We start from the raw sequence: 23356 nt of genomic DNA, 5'->3' as shown, positions 1-23356 counted from the left end.
TGGAGCAGCTTCATCAATTCCCCTGCAAATGAAGCGTGATGTCCGTCTAGTTCATGAGGTCTGCATGCAAATTGAAGAATGAGCTATTGAAGTGCCCTGCCCTGCTTCATATCTGTTCGAGGGTCATGCTTGAAATTAAACATATACTATTATTATGACATCGAAAGTTGAAGGACTGTAACTTTTTTTTGGCTGAAAATTAAGGGTGTCTTGATTGTACATATATCTAATTAATTTAAAAATCTACTACTACCTCTGTTTCTAATTAGAAGACGTTTTGTACATATATTTGTCATACCATGTTATTTTCTAAGTATGTTTTGTTTATTTTGCATCTATTTTGATGTATTATCTGTATTAATTGGTTTACTCTTTTTAATTGTATGTGACTGAACAATGGTGGGCGGTATGAGGAGGATAACGTCGCTTTACTCAAAAGCGACAGCGACGCGTAAAGGGTCCGATGCAGCTGAGGGGTCCGGGAAGAGACCTCGGGGTAGACCCAAGGGTCGAGGGAAGGGTGGAGGCAAGACGAGGCCACCGTCGTCTGTACCTTCGTCGCCGTCTAAGTTACCTTCCGCTCACTCATCCTCTGAGGAGGAGGAGGTACAGGTGAAGGAGGAGGCAGGGGTGGACGAGGAGACAGGGGTGGAGAATGAGACAGGGGGTACCTCTTCCTCTACTTCGTCGCGTGTGTGGTTGCGAGGTCCCTCAACCCTCCCGAGGCGACCGATACCTCTTGAGAGACGCCCGCTGATTCGACCCGATGGAGACAAGTAACTTTAGATATTATCACTATTTTTTCATTTGATATGTTCAAAATTACAATAGAAACTAATAATATATCTTAATCCTTTGGGCAGGGGTTGGAGGAAGGTCGGTGGGCATGATCACGCACGCCATGTGAACGGCATCCTTGGTCTTTTGATCAAGGAAAAGTTCCCTGGCCTGGTGCAGTTCGGCGAAACTATCGAGCCGGCCTACACGTGGGCCCACTATGCCGCCGTCCCCGACACCCCTGATCGGGATGGCAGGGTATTCGCCAACAAGGCGCAGCGTGTTAAGGCCGAGCTTTGGGTAAGTCTTTCTTGCACTACATTGCTCAATACATCGCATTGATTGGACATTCTTGAAATAATGATTGGATACATCGCGTCTATATGCAGGATTTCTTTAGATGCGAGGAGGGATACGAGGCCAAGGCGGATGCTGTGGCTGACAAAGCCGCCAAGAAACTCGTCAAGAACATGCACTACGAGGCGCGCATCCAGGCCGTGATCCAATACCACGTAGAAATTCTTAGAGTGAGGCTACCTAAAAGTGAGGCAAGAACCATTAGCTTGACCCCGGAACAATACTTGAAGGTAAATATAGAACATTAATACTTATTTTTTCTGAGATAAATTACGCTTAATTTTATCTTCTTATATGTCATATACTTGATGACGTAGGTGCCTCCGTGGTGGTGCGCCTACGATCTGTAGTGCTAGGCCCGGATGGTGGACAGGTGGTGCGACCCCGTATGGGAGGAGAATCACAACGCTTGCCGAGAGCGGCGTTTGCTGATGTCGGGTGCACCACATCATCAGGGCAACCTCAACCTCTCAGAATACGTGGCTAGATGGATACGCGAATTCATTTCTTTATCCTAACGCTCAACTCTGCATAATTTCTTATCATATTGTTTTTTTTGCGGTCGACGGCACATGGTGGTGAGCCTTGCTCCCAGTTCATGCCATATGCTTTGTCCCACAAGGGCTAGGCGACGGCCGACGTTGCCTATAACCCGGAGGACCCGTCCTCGGCGTACAGCAATGAGTCCGTCCACAACCGCCTCGATCGATACACATCGATGGCAAGGGCGGTCCATGACCCAGAGTATGATACGAGGGCCCATGACCTTGATGGAGAAGTGGTCATGAGGGCAGGAGGAGGCAAGAAGCATGGCTGGTTCTGGATTGGCGATGGAACAATCGACATGGCCAGTACTCCCACTCTCTCCCAGATTCGAGCACGGAGCACTCATTCTAGCCTGGTGATACGCCCACAGCCGGACTCTACACGGTTCCAGATGAACGCACTCCAGATAATTTCTATTTTATTCATTGTTCATTGATTTTTACATACTTTTGCATTGCATCGTAACATTAGGATGAAATATTGTAGGCTCAGCTGGAACAAGAAACGAGGCGCCGGGAGGAACTAGAGGCGAAGATGGAGGCAAAGCGGCAGAGGGTGGAGGTAGAGCGGCAGAGGATGGAGGCAGAGCGGCTGCAGATGTTTGAATATATGAGGGGTGTTTACGCTGCAATCGATCAACCTCCGCCACCGATGCCAGGCCCTCCTCCTCAACCTGCTCCAAATACTGTTTCAGGCACTGTGAGTCACTTTACAACCTTATAATCACCGTTTCTAGTTTATGCAAAATCAATCTTACAAAAATGCCCAGACACTAGAAACTTAGTGACTAATGCTATATGTTTGTTACCAACTAATACTTAAGCAATCATACTAGAGCACAATGCAACTGAGAAGATATTGCTGATAGTTGCAAGGGTTATACTAGTTAGGCAGCAGAGAGACCATATGTGTTGTTCAATCTTGTCTCACACATGCAATATCTTCTCCTTTGTGCAGAATCAATCGGCGGCATCGAATGAGCCTCATGACCCAGCATGGTCGTAGTGGAACTCGTGGCCTAAGTGACTACTTGTGATTTTATTTGCATTTGCATTTGTGGATTACCTGTGACTACTTGTGACTATTTGTGGTTGTGAATGAACCTACTAGCTAGTGATTCTAAAGTTTATTTACATTTATGCATTGTCGATATATATATATATATATATATATATATATATATATATATATATATATATATATATATATATATATATATATATATATATATATATATATATATATATATATATATATATGAACTGCCTGTGATGCTCATTATGAACTATGTGTGATGCCTGTAATGTTTATTTGAGCGGGGTACGTTATACGTGACCAAACAATAAAAATAGGGAATATATGGACAAAGATGCCTTTTGCCGAGTGCTAGAGTAAAAACACTCAGCAAAGCGGACATGTGGCAAATTTCTGTGCATTCTGGGACTAAAATGGCTTCTTTACCGAGTGTCTACGTTGTGACACTCGACAAAGATGCCAACGTTTGTACGTTCTGGGCCAGTCTTTGCCGAGTGTCCGGTATTTGACACTCGACAAAGAAGGAAGGTTTGCCGAGTGCCTGAGATTTGACACTCGGCAAACCAGCCAGGTTTGCCAAGTGTCTAGGAGTTAACACTCGGCAAAGTAGGTAGGTTTGCCGAGTGTCAGGTCCGGGACACTCGGCAAACGCGCCGTGATCGTCTCGGCGCCGTCACGTTACTTTTTTTCGCCGAGCGTCGGTTTCAGCTATCGGCAAAGTATTTGCCAAGTACCCGATAGAAAACACTCGGCAAAGAGACGTTTGCCGGCACTTATAGATGTCGTGTGCTGTTTGCCGAGTGTTACACTCGGCAAAGCCTTTGCCGAGTGTTTTTTGGTCTTTGCCGAGTGCCTGTGGCACACGGCAAAACCACTATTTCCGGTAATGCATTATCAAAATGTTTTTTCTAATGTCTGTTGTATTCAACCATACACATCATTTTTTAAAACTAGCGGTGACCCAGAAATTCTTTTACAGATAGTGAAGACTCTTTCAGCTTTTCGAACTAGCTGTAACCCAAATACACACGAGCAGTATAGTTTCTACCGAGAAGACCAATTATGGCGTTATTTACTTGTTGGCACTTTCTAGCTGATAGCAATATGTAACCCCAGTTCAATTATAAAATTTTATCCACACCCTATTAAGCAGCCACTTTCATTCATTAGACAGATTCGGTAGACAGTACGAGGAGATCTTGTGCATAAGTTTAGTGAAACTCAATTGATGGAGGGGAACGACCTGGATTTGGAGCTGCAGAAAGGATCAACCTCTCGACCTGATGCTACTGTGCCACGCTGCCGACCTCTCGACTAGCTGCTACTGCTGCTCTAGTGAGGGATCAAATCGAGAAATCGAGGGAGAGAGTAAGTAGGACGAAATCATCATTACAGAGGGAGAGAAAGAGACGGAACCTCAACAGACCCCGAGCGCTCCTTGACCTCGCCGAGGGGACGGTGGTGGCCGCCATGGAGGCACGAGACGGACTAGCCTCGCCAGATTTGCCGGCCACTCGCTGGGACGCAGGTGGACTCTAGGGCGCCATCGACAACAGAGATCTGGTGCGGGATCCCTGCCACCGCAACCTCGTCGCCCATCTCCCTCCCTCTAGATCTCTCCCGTGGAGGGCCATGCCCAACACTCGCTCTCCAGATTGCCTGCCTCCTCACCAGATCTGGCCTCCGTGGAGCCATCGTGGTTGGGGGGAGGGGGAGGCGCGGTGGCAGCGGTGAGGAGGAAGAGGAGAGGTGGCGACGGCGGCGGAGGGAGAGGAAGGGTTGCACATTCGGCCGGTGTCGCCATGGATTCGCCCCCCCCCCCCCCCCCCGTGTCGGGGAGAGGGGATGCACCGGGGAGAGTGGAGAGAGGACCGGGCAGAAGTGACGACGGGCTTGGAGTGGGTGCGGACCTGACCTCTTCAGTTTCACCGAATTAGATAATTTTTTGGGTCTGTGTTCTTCTAGCAGCGACGCGCTTCATCAAAACGAGTCACTGCCAAGGCTCTCCTTATCAGAGACGCGTCTAACTCGTTATAAGTGACACGTGTTTCTTTAGTGGCACTAAGCGACTCCTACTCAGTAACACGTTGCGTTTACCCGCGTCACTGATATCATATCAGTGACGCGTTTTAGTTTCGAGTCACCAATTAAGGTGTCTCTTTTGAGCTGTTTTGGCGTAGTGTATGATAGTTAATTGATTTTGCAAGCAGCTTCAACATCTAGATATATACTATCATAACACCAACGTAATTGTGTGACCTAATCTACACTGTTTAATTCTTTTACCTTCTTATTACATTCAACAAATATAGACAGTACACACATATATTTTCCCTCATTTATCGTATGATTTGGGAAGTTTTGAAGCTAGAAAACCAAAAATGGTTCAGTGCAACTACTACCTTTAGTATGATCTTCTGGGTCAAGGCCCTAATTAAAACAAAAAATATATAGACAGTGCACACTATTGCCTAAAACATCATGGCACTTTTATTAATATGATCTTCTGGGTCAAGGCCCTAAAGCCTGCAACTACTACCTTTGGCTTTTATGCTTGAACCGGCGTCGCTGACTTGGATGGTTCAGCGCATGATCGATCATCTGTGGTCATTTATATTAGCTATGCCCAGAAGCACCAATTATTTACTTACTTATTAGCTAGTGCGTCACTATTGATGTTTGTGCTCCGACGATCCGTGTTTGATCTGGTTGCCCTTACGCATTTCCTGTTTTAATTATTAGTAATTAACAAGTAATATAACCAGGCAAATTGCCAACGATGGGGATGCATATTTCCGGGCCGTTAGTTGAGAGGTCGGCTTCCATCGACACGGATCGGTGGATGCCGGGTGAGACGAATCACATGATTAGTAGTATCTTCTTCACGGCTCAGATCAACAACGAAAATGTAGTTTCATTCACAACAACCATACATATACCAAGTCCGTTTTGACTAGGAACATGTATATATAGCTATGTATTTATACCTGCTTCCACCATATGTTTTAGCATTATATGCATGCAACGCAATAAAACCAAACAGCTAGCTAGGCATGCTGTGTGCCGCCGGTGACACGTAATTTTAGCATGAAACGTCAGGGAGGTGAGCTACTACTCCTACTACTACGCTCCACTCTTTGCGTAGTCTTTGACCAAACCGATCGAATGGGATGTGTCTCCGGGAAAGTGCCTGGCTGCGGGCCAAAGTTAACATGACGTGTATGTGTCGGTGTCTGAGTGGTAGTTCGAAGGCTACATCCTCGACTTACCTAGCTATTATATATATATATCAGCACGCGCTCCTAGCACGACGCGTGGATGGCGAGGCCGCAACCACACCAGCACTTTCTCGGACGCCAACGAGAGGCGCTGCCTCGGGGCGGCGCGCTCTGCGACTGCGCTGGCGTACATGGAGGTGAAGGACGCATCGTCAAACCGGCCGCTGAGTATCAGCATGCGGCTCGACGTCGTCAACCTAGCTCGCCGGCGTACCCCTGCACGACGACGACGTACATCACGGCGAGCACGACCTTGGCCTCCCTCTCTCACTTGTGGTGTTTATCACAAACACTGACACACTCACGTTCTCTACGGTGGATACACGCGCACACATACAGAAGCCTGCACACACATGACGCATACAGAGCCGTACAAGCTAACAAGCTTTGTTGACACAGCCACACAACAGCTCTCGTCCTTTCCATTCCTTTATAGACTATAGTAAGTACGTATAGTACATGCAACAAGCGATAAGAACCGGGCCATCCACTCAGCGGAGACTATCGCCATGAATAAGGTAAATAGCAAATGCACTAATGACAAGATTAAACTCTAACAGGGTGCGTACGCCTGCCCGACGCGAACGGCAGGAACGTGGGGCGTCGGCCTGCCGCGAACCGCTCTGGCTTGCCCTTGCTCTCGCCGCAGGCGGATGGGATCGGAGCTCCAGCAGGAAGTGCTTCTCGGCTTGCTGCTTCGGGATCACCAGCCAGTTCAGCTTGCCCACGTCGCTGGGGGTGACCATCTTGTCGAAGAGGTGTCCCCGCGGGCGGCCGTCACGGGGGAGGGCGACGCGTCGGAAGAATGGTTGTTGGCCAGCGACCAGGTGGCGGCCAAGGTGCGCTTGTTCTGCGCGAGCTCATCAAAGTAGCTTCCCGCCTGGCTGCGGCAGTTTCCTGCCCACGCCCTTGTACCTAGACGATGGCAGCTTCCCGCCCACGCCCACCGCGGCGGAGCCAGAGTCTGCCTCGGCGCTCTGCTCACCATTAGCCGTGCGCTCAGAAGATGAAGAGGGGTAACCATGTGAAAGAAAAAGAAACAGAAGGAGATTTTTGTAAAATACAAACATAAAAAAAGAGGTATGGACACACTTTAAAATTTAGGGACCCAAAATGCAGTTTGAGAGTTGATGGACGTAGGTGACACATGACCAAAGTTAATGAACCTACAATGCATTTTGCATTTTGCTCTGATTTTTTTTTGGAGGGGGGGGGGCATAGAGCAATCACACAAAATTTCTTGCTGATTCTGTCCCTTCTTATATGCACTCGGTATTGATCCCTAATGATCAAGAAGTAATCAACTACACTGCAAAAACGTAGATCAACTACATCAAGCAGTACAATATCTCATGAACCAAAGAATAGTGTTGCCAATTTATTCCTTCACGGAATCCCAATCCATCTTAGTTGGTCTAAGAGACATAATTTATGTTTTAGGACATATATGGCCTAGACTTGGACATTAGTACATATAAGAGCCTAAGTTTTTCTATCACTACTTATGTCCAGTACTGTAGAAAATCTTTCACTAGAAATGATAGTTTCTTGGTACGATATCCTATGCTATAGAAACTGTTAATAGTTTCTTGCATTGGGAGTGCTCTTATGTGCCAGCCAGAGAAGACCACCAGGACCGACGATAGGGTTGCCACCATATTGCTCGAGATGTCAGCAACTAGGAGTAAAATTTGAAGGTGACATTGCTGACCTAAAATTTCAAGGTGTAAACACGCGGTTTTCATTCCCAATTTTGATATGCATCCGACATGTATATATAGCACACGTACTTGCATTGCGTAACATAGCAATATCAGCTAGTAGTTCAAATTAAAAAAAAACTCCTTTATAATAGGTACGGATAATTAAAATTAGAGAGGATGAAAAATGGATAATGATGATATGGATTTAGGTTTGGATAACTATAGATATGACCATATCCTTTCCAGTGGCAGGCATAGTGTTCAGTAACTAGGATGATGTGATCCTGTTAGATATGGCACTTGGTGACATCGTTGGCTAGCCTTGACACCGCTTGGCCGCCCTGGCGCCCTTAGAAGCATTTTAGAATATATATATATATATATATATATATATATATATATATATATATATATATATATATATATATATATATATATATATATATAATCTCTAGACGTGTTTTCTACATATAATATAAGCAACGGTTTCCTACTTGCATTTTGCAGAAGTACATGATCCTTGTTTTCATTTCTTTTTGGAGAGAGAAGAGGGGCTCTTGATTAATCATATATGACTATGGGCTGTGTTTATACGTAACAAATATCATCGGCCCAAATACTCGTCCTTTTTATGCGTAGCAGGCAGAGATGGACGCCGACAGGTCGTCCAGCTAATAAAGACATATGCAGGCCAGTTTTGCGAGTGTTCTGCATTGTTCTGCCCATATATTCGTGATCGGAGCTCAGCCCTGCTTGCTTCACGACGCAAAAGTGATGTGGGTCACGGCCTGTGCCGAGCACTCTGGGCCTCTCTGGCCCATATAACTCGCTGACCTCACGTGCGTGCACACATTTGCATTTGCTGGCCTGCTGGGTGCCTGGGTTTCATTTCACCATCTGTTTCCCTACTCTCTAATATGCCACAAATGTATCTGTAATTGTTTCTGACGATTTGCCATCTCAGTAATGAATCGATCGGAGCTTCAAAAAAAAGGCTCAATAATACTAAGCTGGCGGCAAGGAACATTGTGTATATGGCCTGTTAAAAACAAAGAACCAAAACTTTGTTTATGTGCCTTGCTACATTTACATATGTGTTCTATAGTAGCTTTCTTTTGTTTAAGAAACAAGTGTTCTATAAGCTAATTGAATACGGAGTACTCATCTAGTAACAGCAGTGTGAGTAAATATGTATTCTTTCTGCCAATTTGAGGTGTTATTACTTGGCATTATTCTTCCTGGGAGGAATGTTCCAAAGCTAAGTCAACTGCACTCCATTCGGGTTCATTTATTATTGGTCCATAGAACATTATATTCTGGTTATCTGGATACTTTACTTGAGTTCAGTCAGGAAAAGCAATAGAAGCAGAAGGGACGTCTGGTGTTTCAGTGTTGGGATCTTAGCAGCTTTGTTCCACGTTTCCGGCTGTTAAAGGTTGGGACGCGAAGAGATGCACTCTATTTGAGAACTTGCTACAATTTCGATCAAAACGCCCACGAATTCGGAACTGCTAGCTGTCATATTGAGACGTTTGAGGATTGGTCTTGCTGTTTAGGGATCTGTAGTAAGTCCAACGTTAGTTTATCGCTTTACAAACACAACAGTACAAGCTTGTGCATAATAAGATAATAGTGACAAAAACATCATGTCACTCACATTAGTATAACCCATGTTTAATGTCAAACAGCTAACTTCAATGTCGATCATCATCAGTTTGTGGTTGCCATGATGACATACTTGTCTCATATAAATTGCTGGGTATTAGTTTTGCAATGAGTATTTAGTAACATACTAACATTGCAGCTGTGGTCAAATGTGAGCCAGCCGGCTAGTTTGTGCCTTTGTGGCAGCCAGGTTTGTACATTTACTATAGTAGTATTTTGCTCACAAGTTGCACATTCATTAACCCACAAACAGCTAGCCTAACAAAAACATACTCCGTAGTATTTTGCCTAGGCATCATGTCAAGAATAATAAAAAGGCCACACCACTTTTAGGTAGGTGTATGTGGGCCTCATTCCTCGTCGTCTTCGGCCCGGTAGGCAGGCGTGGGCTGGAATACCAAGCGGTGAGCTATCCCGGTCTCATATATCCGACTGGAACAACTCCATTTGATAATTAAACATCTCAGCCTACATGCTTATTTTTTCACAATCATCGTTTACCATAAGACATCACTTTTAGGGAAGTTAATCTTTAGGCTAGAAAGCATTTCATATATATGCAATAAACAATACATGTTTCTTGCCATATCAAGGTAATCTTTGATGCACAAAATTATATCATCTGCATATTGCAGAATAGCTACCCCCTTATCCACCAAGTTCCCAGCTAGACCCTCAATTAGGTAATTTTGTTGGGCATTCAACACCATTCTAGTCATTACATATTGCAGAAACATATGGCTTTGGTAGGAAATGTAAACCATTGATCGAGGAGATGTGAGGCAAAGGGTTTTAGCATCTTTGCTCACAATGAAAATCCTCCAAGCAATACTTAATCAAGAACGGAAGAAACAATTATATCTCGCTATATCTCACCTCACAATAACTTAGACAAGATTTTCCTAAAAGAGAATTGACCCACAAGAATTTGAGTACTAGTCCAGGAACAAAACTTATGCAAGTCAATCATGTGAGAAACAAGGTTGTGCACAAATTACTTCCATGTCAGATTAAATTTACACACTCGGCGAGGACGAGTAGAGGTAACTCACATGTTGTGGGCTACCTTTGGCAGGATCGCCGAGTGAGGGTTCCTGTTGCGAGATACTTCCCTCGATCATATAAAGACCGTTCATTTGACATCTCACATAATATTATTTGTATAGCCACATGTCTATATGGGAAGACTTGGACTCATACCCTGTTAGGTAGAAGTCGACTGGTTACCAAGAGGCTGGAGTGGCAACGAAGTATCAGGAGCCGAGAGAAGACACAGATGTTGGGTGATCTTTCATGGCCTGGTCAACATCCGTGTTTGACCACTACATATTTTGGATGCTATGCATTCTACCAAACTTTGTGTCGTCTAAAAAAACCTTAGTTGACATCTAAAGTGTATCAAAATTTAGAATGGAAACTTTAGACAACACAAAAACCTTACTTATTCGTGACAGATGAGAGTACAGTCAATTTTGTGGACGTCAAGTCTCAATACACATTTCTTTTTAAAAAAATACAAGTTATATATAGAAAAAGAAGGTCTCAGTCACAAGACTAGGACGTCAAAATGAGTGTTCCATCGTTTATATAGAAAAAATAAAGTAGACAATAATTACACACTGTCCAATAACAGAGCAAGTAATACAAGTTTACAACAACATAGTAGTATATAGCAAAATAAAAAATAAATAGTACAAATATATATTTAAAAAAGAAAAGAAAAAAAAGATCAAGGTGCGCGAAATCCTGCAAACGAAGAGCATTGCGGGCATGGCAGCATCTAGCTGCCTAGTAGCGTAGATATCATTATTTAGTGTTGACAGCCCTGCAGTACTTCCTGATCTCTCCCTGGTTACTGGTTTTTACCTCAATCTGGGACATCTTAACGAAGGCCTTCTTGAACTTGCCCTCCCACCACCCAGGAATTTTGGCGTTATCACCCACCATCTTGGCCGTGGCCGGCGTGGTGAGCAGCGCGGCGTCGGACGTGAAGAGGACCTTGTGCGCGCGCACGTTCTTGTAGTACTGGTTGTCGAGCGCGTTGGGGGTGACGATGTCCTGGTTCACGGTGGGGTCGTTGGCCGGGGCCGGGTTGGCAGGGCACCGCCTCCGGAGGAAGTTGGCGAACCCGGCGTTGATGTCGGAGGGGACGGCGAGGCGATCGGAGACGAAGGATGAGCAGTGGGAGCGGCCGACGGTGTGCGCGCCGGAGAGCACGACCATGTCCTCGACGCCGAGCCCCTTGGCGGCGAAGGAGGTGATGAGATCGGTGACGTTGAAGACGGGTGGCGGCAGGTTGTCGAGGGCCTCCGAGGCGTTGGAGACGCGCCCGTCGAGGCGGCCGGCGGGCATGTCGATCTTCACGTTGAACCTGCTGAGGAAGTAGGCGGCGTCGCGGGCGGCGAAGGCGACGATGTCCGCGCAGGAGACCACGCCCGGGCAGGCCTTCTCGACGGCGTCCTTGGCGGCGTCGATGACCTCGAAGCCGCGCAGGCTTGGAAAGTTTGGTGCGCTGAGCTTCTCCGGCTGCGGGTTCGCCTGCGTCGGGTCCAGGAGCACAGAGCCGTCACATCCCTGCATATGTTTGCATGTCGTGTCAGCCTCGATCGCTCTCTCCATTGTACATTTGTACTTGGTGCATTCATGCATGGACATGGTCGGCATTGCTGTGTACGGCGTACCTGAACAAAGCAGTCGTGGAAGAGCATGCGGATGAGGCCGGCGCCGATGCCGGCGTTCTTGTAGACGAACTTCTTCACCTCGTCCCGGACAATGTGCTCCACGCGGGGGCATGTCTTCTTGTAGTATCCCACCTCAAGGCCCTGGCACGCCGTCGTCGCAAGGACCAAGGCCCATGTCACCGCCACCGCAAGCTTGAACGAAGCAGCCATTGTAATACGTGTGTGTCCTCTTGGCTGCTCAGTCAGAACGCCAAATAAATTCTTCTCTAATTGCCCCGACCCCTTTTCTACCTGAGAGTGCGTGAGAGCTAAGAGCCGAGTGATGAAATGCCTTTGTATGGGTGGCTATTTATACATGGAGATGCCGTGTGACGACGTCCAAGTACTATACGTACGTGTTAGTTGGATCCATGGTGTATTTAATTGGATCCATGGTGTATTATGGAGTACGAACTGATTAGAGAGAGAGCTGTTACAGAACATGCATGGAGGCTGCAACCGCCATTAGCTGACCATTTGACATTTTGACCTGCAAATGTATTATCTTGTTTAAGTTGCTGTAGCTGCATGCCGCCTGTGGTTTCTTCCTTCTCCTGGTGACTGAATCTATTAAATTTTCTCTTCATGGGAATGTTCCATTGCATGATCTGCTTTCAACCAATTGCCCACACGACACACTCAATGTCTCTTCTTTAATTCAAAGAAGAGAATATTTGAGGTGGAGTGGAGGGCCAGTATTAATAATAAGCATACTGTTCGTCGAGAACTTGAGGAGCTGTCCTGCTAGCTAGACTATCCCTTAATTTCTTAGAAATAAGTCAATTCTTCGAAGGAGCCCCCTCATCGGTTAAATTTAAAATGTACTCAAATGGGCATGTCATTGCTTGTTATGTGCATGTATATAATTGATAAAAGGGCCAGGAATGCATTCAAATTGCCCCGTTCAAATAATAACAACTTGTTTTTTTATATATTTTTTGAAGGTCAACTTGTTGTGTTTCTGTTCCTTTTTGACACCAGGAATATTGTCTTTTCTTGGTGTTTACACTTGTATACAAGCTGTCCATATGAATAGGTCTATATATATCTTTTTCGGAATTATGCAAAGCAACCCTAGTTCCTGCCGTGTTACTGTACTATAGGATTCTACATAATATCTACTTGTAAATTTTAATACAAGAAAACTGTCTTGCTGAATATTCATTCAGAAACTGTTTATTTTCTCAAAGCTAAGGATCTTGCATACATTAGGTAGTAAATGATATGCATTGCACATAATTGATCAAAATCTACAACCACATGTACTCCGTATTTGCGAATGTATGGAGTAAAAATTACTCATAAATGATCTCTCAAAAATAGATTAGATCTCTCAAAAAAAATTACTCATAAATGATCTCCCTGTTGCTGTTGGTTGATGTCTGCCTTTCAAACAGGTTCGCCAACATTCCCCAATTTACCTTGACATTGGTGCTTGTTGGTGCAACAGAGATCAATTCTAAAGATAATTTATCTCTAGATGGCTGTACGCTCTTTATTAGTCAACTGGTGATTAATTATTGGTGCCAAGTGGGATTATGTGGAATGAGAAAGCGAAGCGACCAAGTCTGGATTGTTTTGCAGTTTACACTTGGCAATGCACAACACTCAGAAACCAACCAGGAAGTTGTGGTTTACACCTGGCAATGCACAATACTCATAGAGGAATAGAAAAGAACAACTTCTTGTGTGTCATTTATTCATTTTTTGACACCACGAACATTGTGTTTTCTTCGCACTTACACTTTAAGAAGTTGCCCATATTATGAATATATTTTTTAGAAAAAAAGGCTAGTCAGCAATGAGCAAAACGATATTGGCTTCCATGAGAACATGTACAGGGTTATTGCGGGGTGAGGCTGATGCAACTACAAAGTAAGTTGCTTAAATAAGCTAGATCAATGGTATTTCACGTAATTTGAGTTAGGGATGAACTAGAATGTATTTGACTGCAATTAGTTAGTCGACAAAAAACACCATGTTGAGCTCTAGACTTCTTTGCAGCCAGCAAGCGACATGAAAGTGTTGTATGGTAACTCAAATTATACTTATAATAGGACTCAAGATGGGTATGCTCTTATGACTTATAGTTCTATTACGACTTGAATGTAGAATCCTACTGGTATATGTACGGGGGCTTTTGAGTATCTAATAGCGAGGTTACCTACACCCCCAGATTAGTGCCATGACAGTCCCATTAATCCCCTAACTGATTCTCTTAAGCAGCCAGAGGCTACACATAGTATGTGTGCTTGCGCGCCCACACTGGATGACAGGAACGACCCATCGGGCCTAAGACGGCCCACTTCCTAAGCTGCCTAGGCACTAGAGGAGACACCTTGAGGCAGGTCTACATCGAGGCCCCATGCTCGGGGGTTTGAGAGGTTCCCGAGCATTCCCGACCTTGGACGGCTGTGATCTAGATCAAGGAAGGCTAGGAATCGTAATCACTGGTGGCGCCGTCTCAACCAACCATTTACCCGTGGCAACATAAGGAATATTCCTCCAAGATCTATCAAAGGTCCAGAGCTTGACATGTAGGCAGACCTCTATCTCCTCGCGCCCTACGAGGCCGTGTTAGACTCCTGGTTCAAGATCATGCTCGGGGTGTGATACAACACGACAAAGGGCACACGTGTCATCCCTTTCCGAGAAAGATGGACGCGTGGGCTCCTCGATCATTCTCTCCCAAGGACGCGCCCTCCTCTTTAGCGTACAATGGGATGCTATGGGGAGGGCAAACTCAGGTGAGACGCAACGACATCTCTGGGCTTTGATTGTTAGCTCTAGGCTTCTGCAAGTGGTGTCAGGGATGGTTCAGCGCTGTTAGCCACGACCACCACAGAAGGGGATGACGTCGGACGCCATCAACAACTTGAAGATTAGTATGCAAAACCTCGTGCTCCCTTGCGAGCTAAGGGAGCTTCCAGAACCCATGCTCCTTGTACTCCTCTTGCACCTCTGGAATATAAGGCAAGGCAGAGGCTCCCTTAGAGGGGGACAAATCCTAGAAAACCCTAGATTACTACTAGCTAGCGCTCTCCTACCTTCTCTCTTTCGCTCCCATTGTAAGAACTCCATTGAGAATTCTAACATAAAGAACTTGCTGCTGGACGGTTTAGATGTTCGAACCAGGATAAACCTTTGTGTCTTGAGTGCTGAACCACCGAAACAACGACCCATCGATCGATCCACTAATTACTCATCATGGTTCTGAACCCACAATAAGGGCCTTAGAGGGGACTATATAAACAAGGAGTAGAGGCCATAAACATCAATCAAGCCAAGGCAAGAATCAGTGGGCCCTAGAAGGTCAAGTAGGGTTGTGTGTGTGTGAGAGAGAGAGAGAGAAAGTTCTCTAAGGTAATTAGGCCCTTAAAATTGATTAGGTGCAATCTCACGTTATACTCGCATTATATTTTCCAAAGATCTAAGGTCTGTTGCACATAACTAGGGCTACAATATTATAACAGAAAGGATAAAAAAAGTGGAGGTGGCCATTGTAGGCATCTGAGAAGAGGGGACGTACAATGAGACGTGGAGATGGCGGCTTGGGGTGCATACGTAGTTAGCCTGCCAACAAGAGGGGGTGAATAGTCATTTCTACAACTTATTCGCTATGGCTAGCCATTATAAATGCGGAATTGAACTAATGGTCTGACCACGACTTCACCCTCTATCTAAATTCACAAGCACCCTTTAAAGATCCTAAACAAGATAGCAACTAGGGTGTCAAGCTAGTAAGAGCTCACCTACACAAGTCTAGTATGCAAGGTTACACGAACCTAAGCAACTAGAACTCAAGCAAGCACAAGAAAGCTCCTCTGCACACTAGTAAGCAAAAAGGTAAACAACAACTATAAGCTACACTAGCACAGCTAGCACAAGATATAACAATATAAGAGCTAGTGTAACTGTGTTAGGGAGAGAAAACCGCACGAGAGCCAAAAGGTTGACACGATGATGTTTCTCCCATGGTTCAGTGTCTTGCCAACCACCTACTCCTTGTTGAGGCAAGTTTAAGGATTGTTGATCCTCTCACTAGCTCCCAAGCCCACAAGCCCTCGAGATAGGCTCCAACGTGACGACTAGTCTTTGATTCAAGCAAACTCTACGATGACCCCTTTGGGCAATCACTAGTGAAATCCGGTGGTCCCTGAAACTCTCTACATAAACATTTTTGCAACACCGGAAAGTTCTGGTCCTAGCCCACTGTCAGCGCCAAAGAAAGCTCCACCGAGGTCCAAAACTCCCGTGCATCTAGATTGACGCCACAAGGCCCCTCTAGCCACCCAAACCTCTAGTGCTCCCCCTCCAAGGGCACCAGAGTTTTTTGGTGCTTTAAGGCACACGTATAACAAGTCATAGTATGGCTATTTCTCAATGCCAGGGCCTAAAGCTTCGGTGCCAACCCCACCAAGGGCACCGGACTTATCCGGTGGGCACAAAAAATGACCACCAAGCACTCTCTCAAAACCTTTTCAATTGTCTATCTCACAAATTTTGTACAACATGACAACAACTCCTTTAGCACTGAGTTAGCATTTTTCAAAATTATTTTTGCAAAGGTTTTCTCTTGCTTCCCTTCCACATCACTTGATCTAAATGCACCTCAAGTTAGATCTCACATAGTGGCACTAGATAACAGATTACCAAACAAGAATAACCTTCTTAATAGTATGACTATCTATCCTGAACCCAATCGTGCACTTGTCTGAAATGACCTAAGAATATACCTTTGCCTTGCACTCCATTCCATCTCCATGTCGGTGATGCCTGCGAGCATCCAACCTCAATCTTTCATCAACATATGATGAACAATAATGGTCATCTTCCAAGTGTGGCCAACCACGCCACCTTGATCATTGTCCATAGCATGAAGCTCCTCCATCTTCACTTCATCAAGCCACTTGATATCAACACATATCTTCACCTGGCTTGAATGAATATGATCCACTTCATAGCTTCACATGGCCTTCACGGTCCATCGATCGTAGCCTTGTGCTGGGGGGTGAAGCCATGCACAAAGGTTCACTAACTTAAAATCAATGTTTTGTGGACTTCATGAGCGTAGGTACACAGGCGAAGGTCTGAGCAAAGGCAGAGGATCATCCTAAACAGTAAAACAGTGAAGGTCCGGGAAAACCTTCAACAGAGGCTCCTGAGTGAGGAACCTTCACATAGATCCTGTAGCCCTTGGGGCACCTCAGGACGGGATGGAGGATGGAGAGCCTTTGACTGCTTGGGACATGCCGAAACGATCGAAGGCAGCAGGCGGCTAGGACGCCGACCAAAGACAAGCGCAAGCCTAATGAAAGAGACTGAGAAGGCTGAATCGAGCGGCCTGATGGGCTGAAGGTTTGACTCGACAATGACCCATTAGAGAAGGTGGTTATGAGTGTAAAAGACACTAAGGTCCAAAAGAGGTGTACACTGTGTGAAGCAATATGCCTTAGCTGACATAGGGGCATTCTTGTACTAAAAAAATGTGTAACCTTACCCTAAAAAAAGGGGACTCGGACCCCAAGAACAAGGAGATCATATTTTGCCTTCGCTCTCAGGGAAGGGCCTTTGGCAATCGGGTTAGAGTAGCAGCGAGCTCGCCCCTTCTATGTTAGGGCCTCATGCATTCTCCCAACACCTTGCTTGCTCTAAGCTCCTACTAGCTGGGGCTCCATGTAGTGAATAGAGAGGGAGGTGGGAGAAGAGGGGGGCTAGAGGAAGAAGAGATGGCCCTCCTAGACTCCAACTTTGCATTTGCTCCTAGGGACAGATAGAAGAAGGTAAAGAGCGAGAGAAGGGCGCGATAGGAGGATAGCATGTGGGGGCCATATTGCCAGCGAGTGAGAGGGGGGGGGGGGGGGGGGGGGGGGGGGGGGGGTCAGGGCACAAGCTGGACTGGACCGCTGGAGTTGGGCTAGTAAGAGAGTTCAAAGGAGATGGAGCCTAGGAGTGCATTGGTGGGTTCCATTAGTGTTTGAATAGATCTCTGAGTGAATTTCAGCTAGACTCTAAAGGGTACCACCAATTTAAAACACATGTCAACCACTCAAACAAACATGCATGTATGTTTTCAAAAGGCTTTAATTGGCTAAACTTTGTGGGCTAATATAAAATTTGAGAAATTTTAAAATGATTTGCTAAGTTGACTTAGTGATTTAAAATGTTGGAAAACAGAGTGTTGCACCATGTTTATAGTACATATAAAGAGTACTCCCTTTATTATTTATGCCCTGATAATCAGAAAAATGTTTCTCTAAATGTCAAAGAACAGAGTGAAATGGCTACGTAAATGTTGAATAGCATCAGAATGTAAAACAGCAGCTCTGAGAACAATACCACCTGTCATATAAAACCGCTTAGGATATTTGTACATCTGGACTGCATGGACATGTGCTTTAAGAAGACTTCTTCTTTTTTACATATTTTGGTGCACATATAATTCCATGAATGATTCATCATTCTTATTCACTCCACATGTAAATTGGGAACAACTTAACCCTTCCAAATAAACTGGGAACAATACACCACTGGATGTGACAGATCTACCATTAGATTACTGTATGTTCAAGGAAGCGAGGACTTCAAGAAGGGAAGCAACAAATTGCATCTGAACTTCCTCATCAATTGCCAAGAAGAGGGGGAAATGAACGAAGAGAGACCTGATGCCATGTTTCTCTGCAAACTTAAGTGAGTGATAATAGACATAGTTGCACACAAATCGGCCAGCATCATCTGAAGGCATCACATCATATCCCATTTGTTGGAGCGACTTGCTTATTTCGTTCACTGGCAGCGTAGTCTGCTTGATCAAGAAAGCCAAACGTAGTTCAGCTGACGCACATGATAAGATAACTAACAGGTAGCAGGAAACAGACAGTTGTGCAAATAATCATTGATGTAGAAGCTGGAGAAAATTTGAGATCAATCACAGAATTTCCTTAGGGACCTTTTAACGAGGAAGTAGTACGTACATTGGTTAACGAGAGTGATGCATTGAAGTGATAGCAGTAAGTTTAACAAACGAAAATCAATACTTTGTTTGTACTCTTAAAAATGAAAAGATTGCAATCAACTGACAGCAGGTTTATTAAAACAGAGGATACGTAGGACAGTAAATTAACAGCATAATGTGAAATACTAGTTTTCCAAATGAGATGTTTAGAGATGCTCATAATGATTTTTTGAAGTACTAATGATTAAAATATACCTGTCTTGCGTGTAATATGCTTCCATCAGATGATATGATAGACATCCTCTGGAATGTAAAAGAAAATAAATGATTGAATGTAAAGAAGTCATGAAGATATAGTGAAATAAAGAATGAACATGTTTGTATATGAAAACAGCGAAGCTAGAAGGATAGCAACCTGTGGTTTCCATCCAAGCTCATCAGGACAACGGAAAGTAGCTTCATTAACAGCTTGATTCTCAAGAGCAAACCTATGTGAACCACTGTTGGCACCAAAATGGAGCTGAAAATGTTGCGTAAACATAAATTATTTTGTTTCAACGTAATTAAGATAAAGAAAAAGAGATTTAGCAATTTGAAAACATCGCAGCATTATATCTTTTATTTAAAGCATGACAGTGTTGAATGATAACTGTGCAAGGTCAAACTTGGCTGCTGCATAAGTTCATTTGAGCATTCAAGCTCTAGAGTCAGTTCACTTGATGTATGTGCTCCATACCACAGTTCTTATTTCTTAATATATCCTACTGCAAAATCAAGAATGTTTACACCCAGGGATCCATTGGGAGAATAAACAAAAAAAATAGTTCCTAAATACGAGCAACTAAAGTGAGTTTTATTATGACAATTTCAGGAGAGAAAAAACACTAGAATATGTTCCATGCAAAAACAAGACTGAAGAACACAGTCGTCTATTCACAATAATAAGTATATAGCAGCCCTATAGCATAACCAAACTATAAAACTTGCATAACTTTAATCATCGCAAAGAAGTTCCTTTATATCCTTCTAGAGCGGAATCAGCACCAAGTCGACCAATCTCTATGTAAATGGTTAAATTCAAAGACCATGAGAGGTGCGACTGATGAAATTCTACTATAATATGCATAGCGTTAACTTTGACTGCAGACAATGCTCACAGATGGCATCAATTTCAAACTAAAATGTTAAGGTCATTATGAAATATGCTAGATGAGGTGTGCGTTCACAAATTCACAATCTGTTACCACCCTAGAGTGCTGTAATTTCTAAACCTCAGGAACTTTTTCACATGAAGTTAATAAAACCGCTTCTCCAAACTAGCTGAATTTCATACTTCCCCAGACAATTTACTCTGCACTGGTATATGTGAAGGTGAGAAACTACCAGAATTACTCGCTCCTGACTTGGCATCCCACATTCCCGGCCGGAGACAGTTGATTCCAGCAATTCATACAACGGACCAAGCGCACCCTGCCCGGCAGCCTCAAGGACGGTGCAGCTCCCAAGCGCAAGGCCTTTGGGCAACCCTTTCGTCTCCATGAATGATGGGAGATTGCGTACGATTTTCTCGGTGGGGTTCTCAGCGACCCCATGGAACTTCTTGAATCCAGTGACATGGACGGTGGTGACAGGAGAAGAAGGCCCCTCGGAACCCATCTATATGTATGCAGTGCTGTGTTGAGCAGCAAGATAACCTCCTGAGAACCTGGAATCCTGGATAGAGGTTGCTAATATCAGTAAAGGTAGTGTAGTGGGGAAAGCATGTTTGTTAAGGCACCGAGCGCAGACTGTGGCAACTGCCCAGCCCAACACGAATGTATTTTTTCTAGACCAAAGGCTTATCCAACACGAATGCATTCATACACGTATAAAGACATTCAGCAATATTTATCGTTGCCCAGAAGGAATTTAATCATGCAACTCGGAGGTCGATCTCAAATATAATGTAATGTGGTCCTATAATTGAACCACTTTGCATATATATGATCAAACGGTACGAAGATGGCAAACATAATAATTGTAGATTTGTCTAGATGTGTGATGGGAAGGACGCCACGGAGCGGCGAGACCATCCTGAAACCGACTGACGCAGACGTGTCCCGGCCCAGAGTATTTACTGTACAAGCTAGTATTGAAAAATATAGAATTAAAAAAGAAGAAGAAGAAGAAGAAGAAGGAAGATTGAGTTGAACAAGTAAGAAATTGCAGAGCTGCAGACTGTTGGCTGTATCGATCAGAGAATGGGAAGCTAGCTCATCGAGGCCAAGTCCGGAGTCCGAACAGAAACCGGCTAGCATGATAGTCAGTAAAGCGTTCTAGCAGCACGCGTTGGGAGTGGCAGCGGCCATGCATCATCATCATGACAAGCATCATATATGGCGTCGAGAAACCTCGCGCAAGAGCACGACGTTGGGATTCTTTGCTACTGTAGCATTAGCAAGCAGGCGATTGGAAGAGCACAAGGGAGGAGCCCAAGTCCAAATTGAATTGTACTGAAATCAAATTCCCCAGACGAGACCACGAGGGGAAAGAGCAGCAGACCCAAATTAAACAGACACCTGCTAGAAGGAAAGGCGTTGCTCACCTCGGGACTGGGGGCGGGGGCGGGGGCTGGGGCTGGGTTGGGCGCGCGGCGACGAAATGAAGCAGCTCCTCCTCCTGTCCTGTAGCTGTTGGCTTCAGTGCACTGCAACAATTTGCCGGCCGTCTCGCGGGTTGAGGGGAGGGAGGGAGGGAGGGAGGGACAGAGAGGAGCGGGCGGACGGACCTGAAGAAGAGCGGCTTTCTGACTCGGTCACTGATGGCTGGCAGCCAGCTTTTGCCCAGGAGGATATGGCTGACACGAAGGAGAGGAGGAGAAACATAACAATATATATACGGCAGTCGGCAGCTGGGGCTGAGCAGCCGCTGAGACTGAGGCCCCGTTCGCTACCATGGAAAAACAACGCAAAACACTCTTGACTGATTTATTATGAAAAAAAATACTATTTCAACTACAAAACAAGCTAAAAATACGGATGGTAACGAACAGGGCCCGACACCCAGCATCCGAGACCGTGCCGGGACCGGCACGTTAACCAAGTCCGCGGCGCCGCGCCCGCCTCCGGTCTGCTTTCCAGTTCAGGCAGGCGCCGCCGGGCGCGGGCGCCGGCGCCGGCGCAGCTGGTTGGTTTGCCGAAACCGCATGGCACTCGTGAGGTTCCTCCAGCTTTCCACCGCGGCGCCGGTAGTTTCTGCTCGGCTGCTCCTGCACAGCTGCAGCTGCTCGGTGATGAGCGGTGAATGAAATGAATTCCAATCCTCTTAATTATTGATTGCAACCATGTAAACTACCTCCCTAAATAATACCAGACAAGTTTTAAACCACGAAAAGTCTCTCTAAGATTATCATTTTTTTTAGAAAATCTTAAAGATGTATTGGAACAAGAAAAACCGAAATAAAGTATTTAGTGCGCAGGAAAATGTCTCTGGAAGCTTCCAAAGTTTATATTTAGCTTATGGAAAATGGAAAACAAAACATCTAGAAAAATCTAAAGAGTTTCCAAAACATTCTAATTAATGTCTAAAAGCATTTTAAAAACTTTATAGAGTAAAATTATAAGATAAAACAAGCAAGAGTACAACACACATTTAATGTTGAATTCATTCATGCCGGTTGCGTCTCATGTTTTTGTTGTACAAAGTTTTCAGAATGTGTTTTTGACATCGATTGGAATGTTTTAGAAAATTTCTATATTTTTTCGGATACTTTCTCATCTTCCTATAGCTATATATATTTTTTTTGGAAGCTTTTGAAGATACTTTCATGAACTCTAAGTAATATGTTTTGGTTTATCACAATCCTAATCTAACTTAAACATTTTTCTTATATTTTTTATTTTTAGAAACTTAGTGACATCTTTTGTCATTTAAACATCTTAATCAGGTATTTACCAGATTTTTTAATTAAAAATATAAAGTTTTATGGGCACAGAGAAGTAATTTAAATGATTTTAAGAGTTCTGAGATAAGATATCTGAATTTAAAGTTTGATTTGAAAATGACACTACGGTCAGGAAATCAAATGGACTTTTTCCTTGAGATTAAGATGACGATCCTGCTAGTTGCCCTTCCCAGCTCCACAGCCGGCCCGGCCCATACACAAAAAAAGTCGCGCTATTAAATACGCAGAGGCAGGCCGGCCGATATTATGGGCTTGCTTGACTTACGTTCCTTTGGAAGCTCAAATTTTGTCATCTTTTAATCAAGGCAAAATGTATACTGCTTTAAATAAAAAATTTATATCGACATTACAACGCCTAAGTTATACGAATAGCCATT

The 23356-nt window shown here is 44.5% G+C and overlaps 2 protein-coding genes across 2 annotated transcripts; both read right to left on the bottom strand.

Annotated features, from left to right (window-relative positions):
• Positions 1-11167: 11167 nt before the first annotated feature.
• Positions 11168-12252, bottom strand: LOC136531845 (peroxidase 2-like). The gene is made up of 2 exons (XM_066524494.1): positions 12043-12252; positions 11168-11935 (listed from the first exon to the last, which is right to left on the bottom strand). The coding sequence occupies exons 1-2, from the start codon at positions 12250-12252 to the stop codon at positions 11168-11170; spliced, it is 978 nt and encodes a 325-aa protein (XP_066380591.1).
• Positions 12253-18408: 6156 nt separating this feature from the next.
• On the bottom strand, positions 18409-21924 carry LOC136531849 (uncharacterized). Its single transcript, XM_066524504.1, has 6 exons — positions 21804-21924; positions 21621-21722; positions 20420-20749; positions 19452-19556; positions 19292-19339; positions 18409-18883 (listed from the first exon to the last, which is right to left on the bottom strand). The coding sequence occupies exons 3-6, from the start codon at positions 20690-20692 to the stop codon at positions 18638-18640; spliced, it is 672 nt and encodes a 223-aa protein (XP_066380601.1). The 5' UTR covers positions 20693-20749; positions 21621-21722; positions 21804-21924; the 3' UTR covers positions 18409-18637.
• Positions 21925-23356: the final 1432 nt, after the last annotated feature.

This window comes from Miscanthus floridulus, chromosome 2 (genome assembly GCF_019320115.1).
Source record: "Miscanthus floridulus cultivar M001 chromosome 2, ASM1932011v1, whole genome shotgun sequence".
Taxonomy (NCBI): Eukaryota; Viridiplantae; Streptophyta; class Magnoliopsida; order Poales; family Poaceae; genus Miscanthus; species Miscanthus floridulus.
The sequence above is the reverse complement of the archived record's forward strand: the minus strand, read 5'-3'. Positions and strand labels throughout refer to the sequence as shown.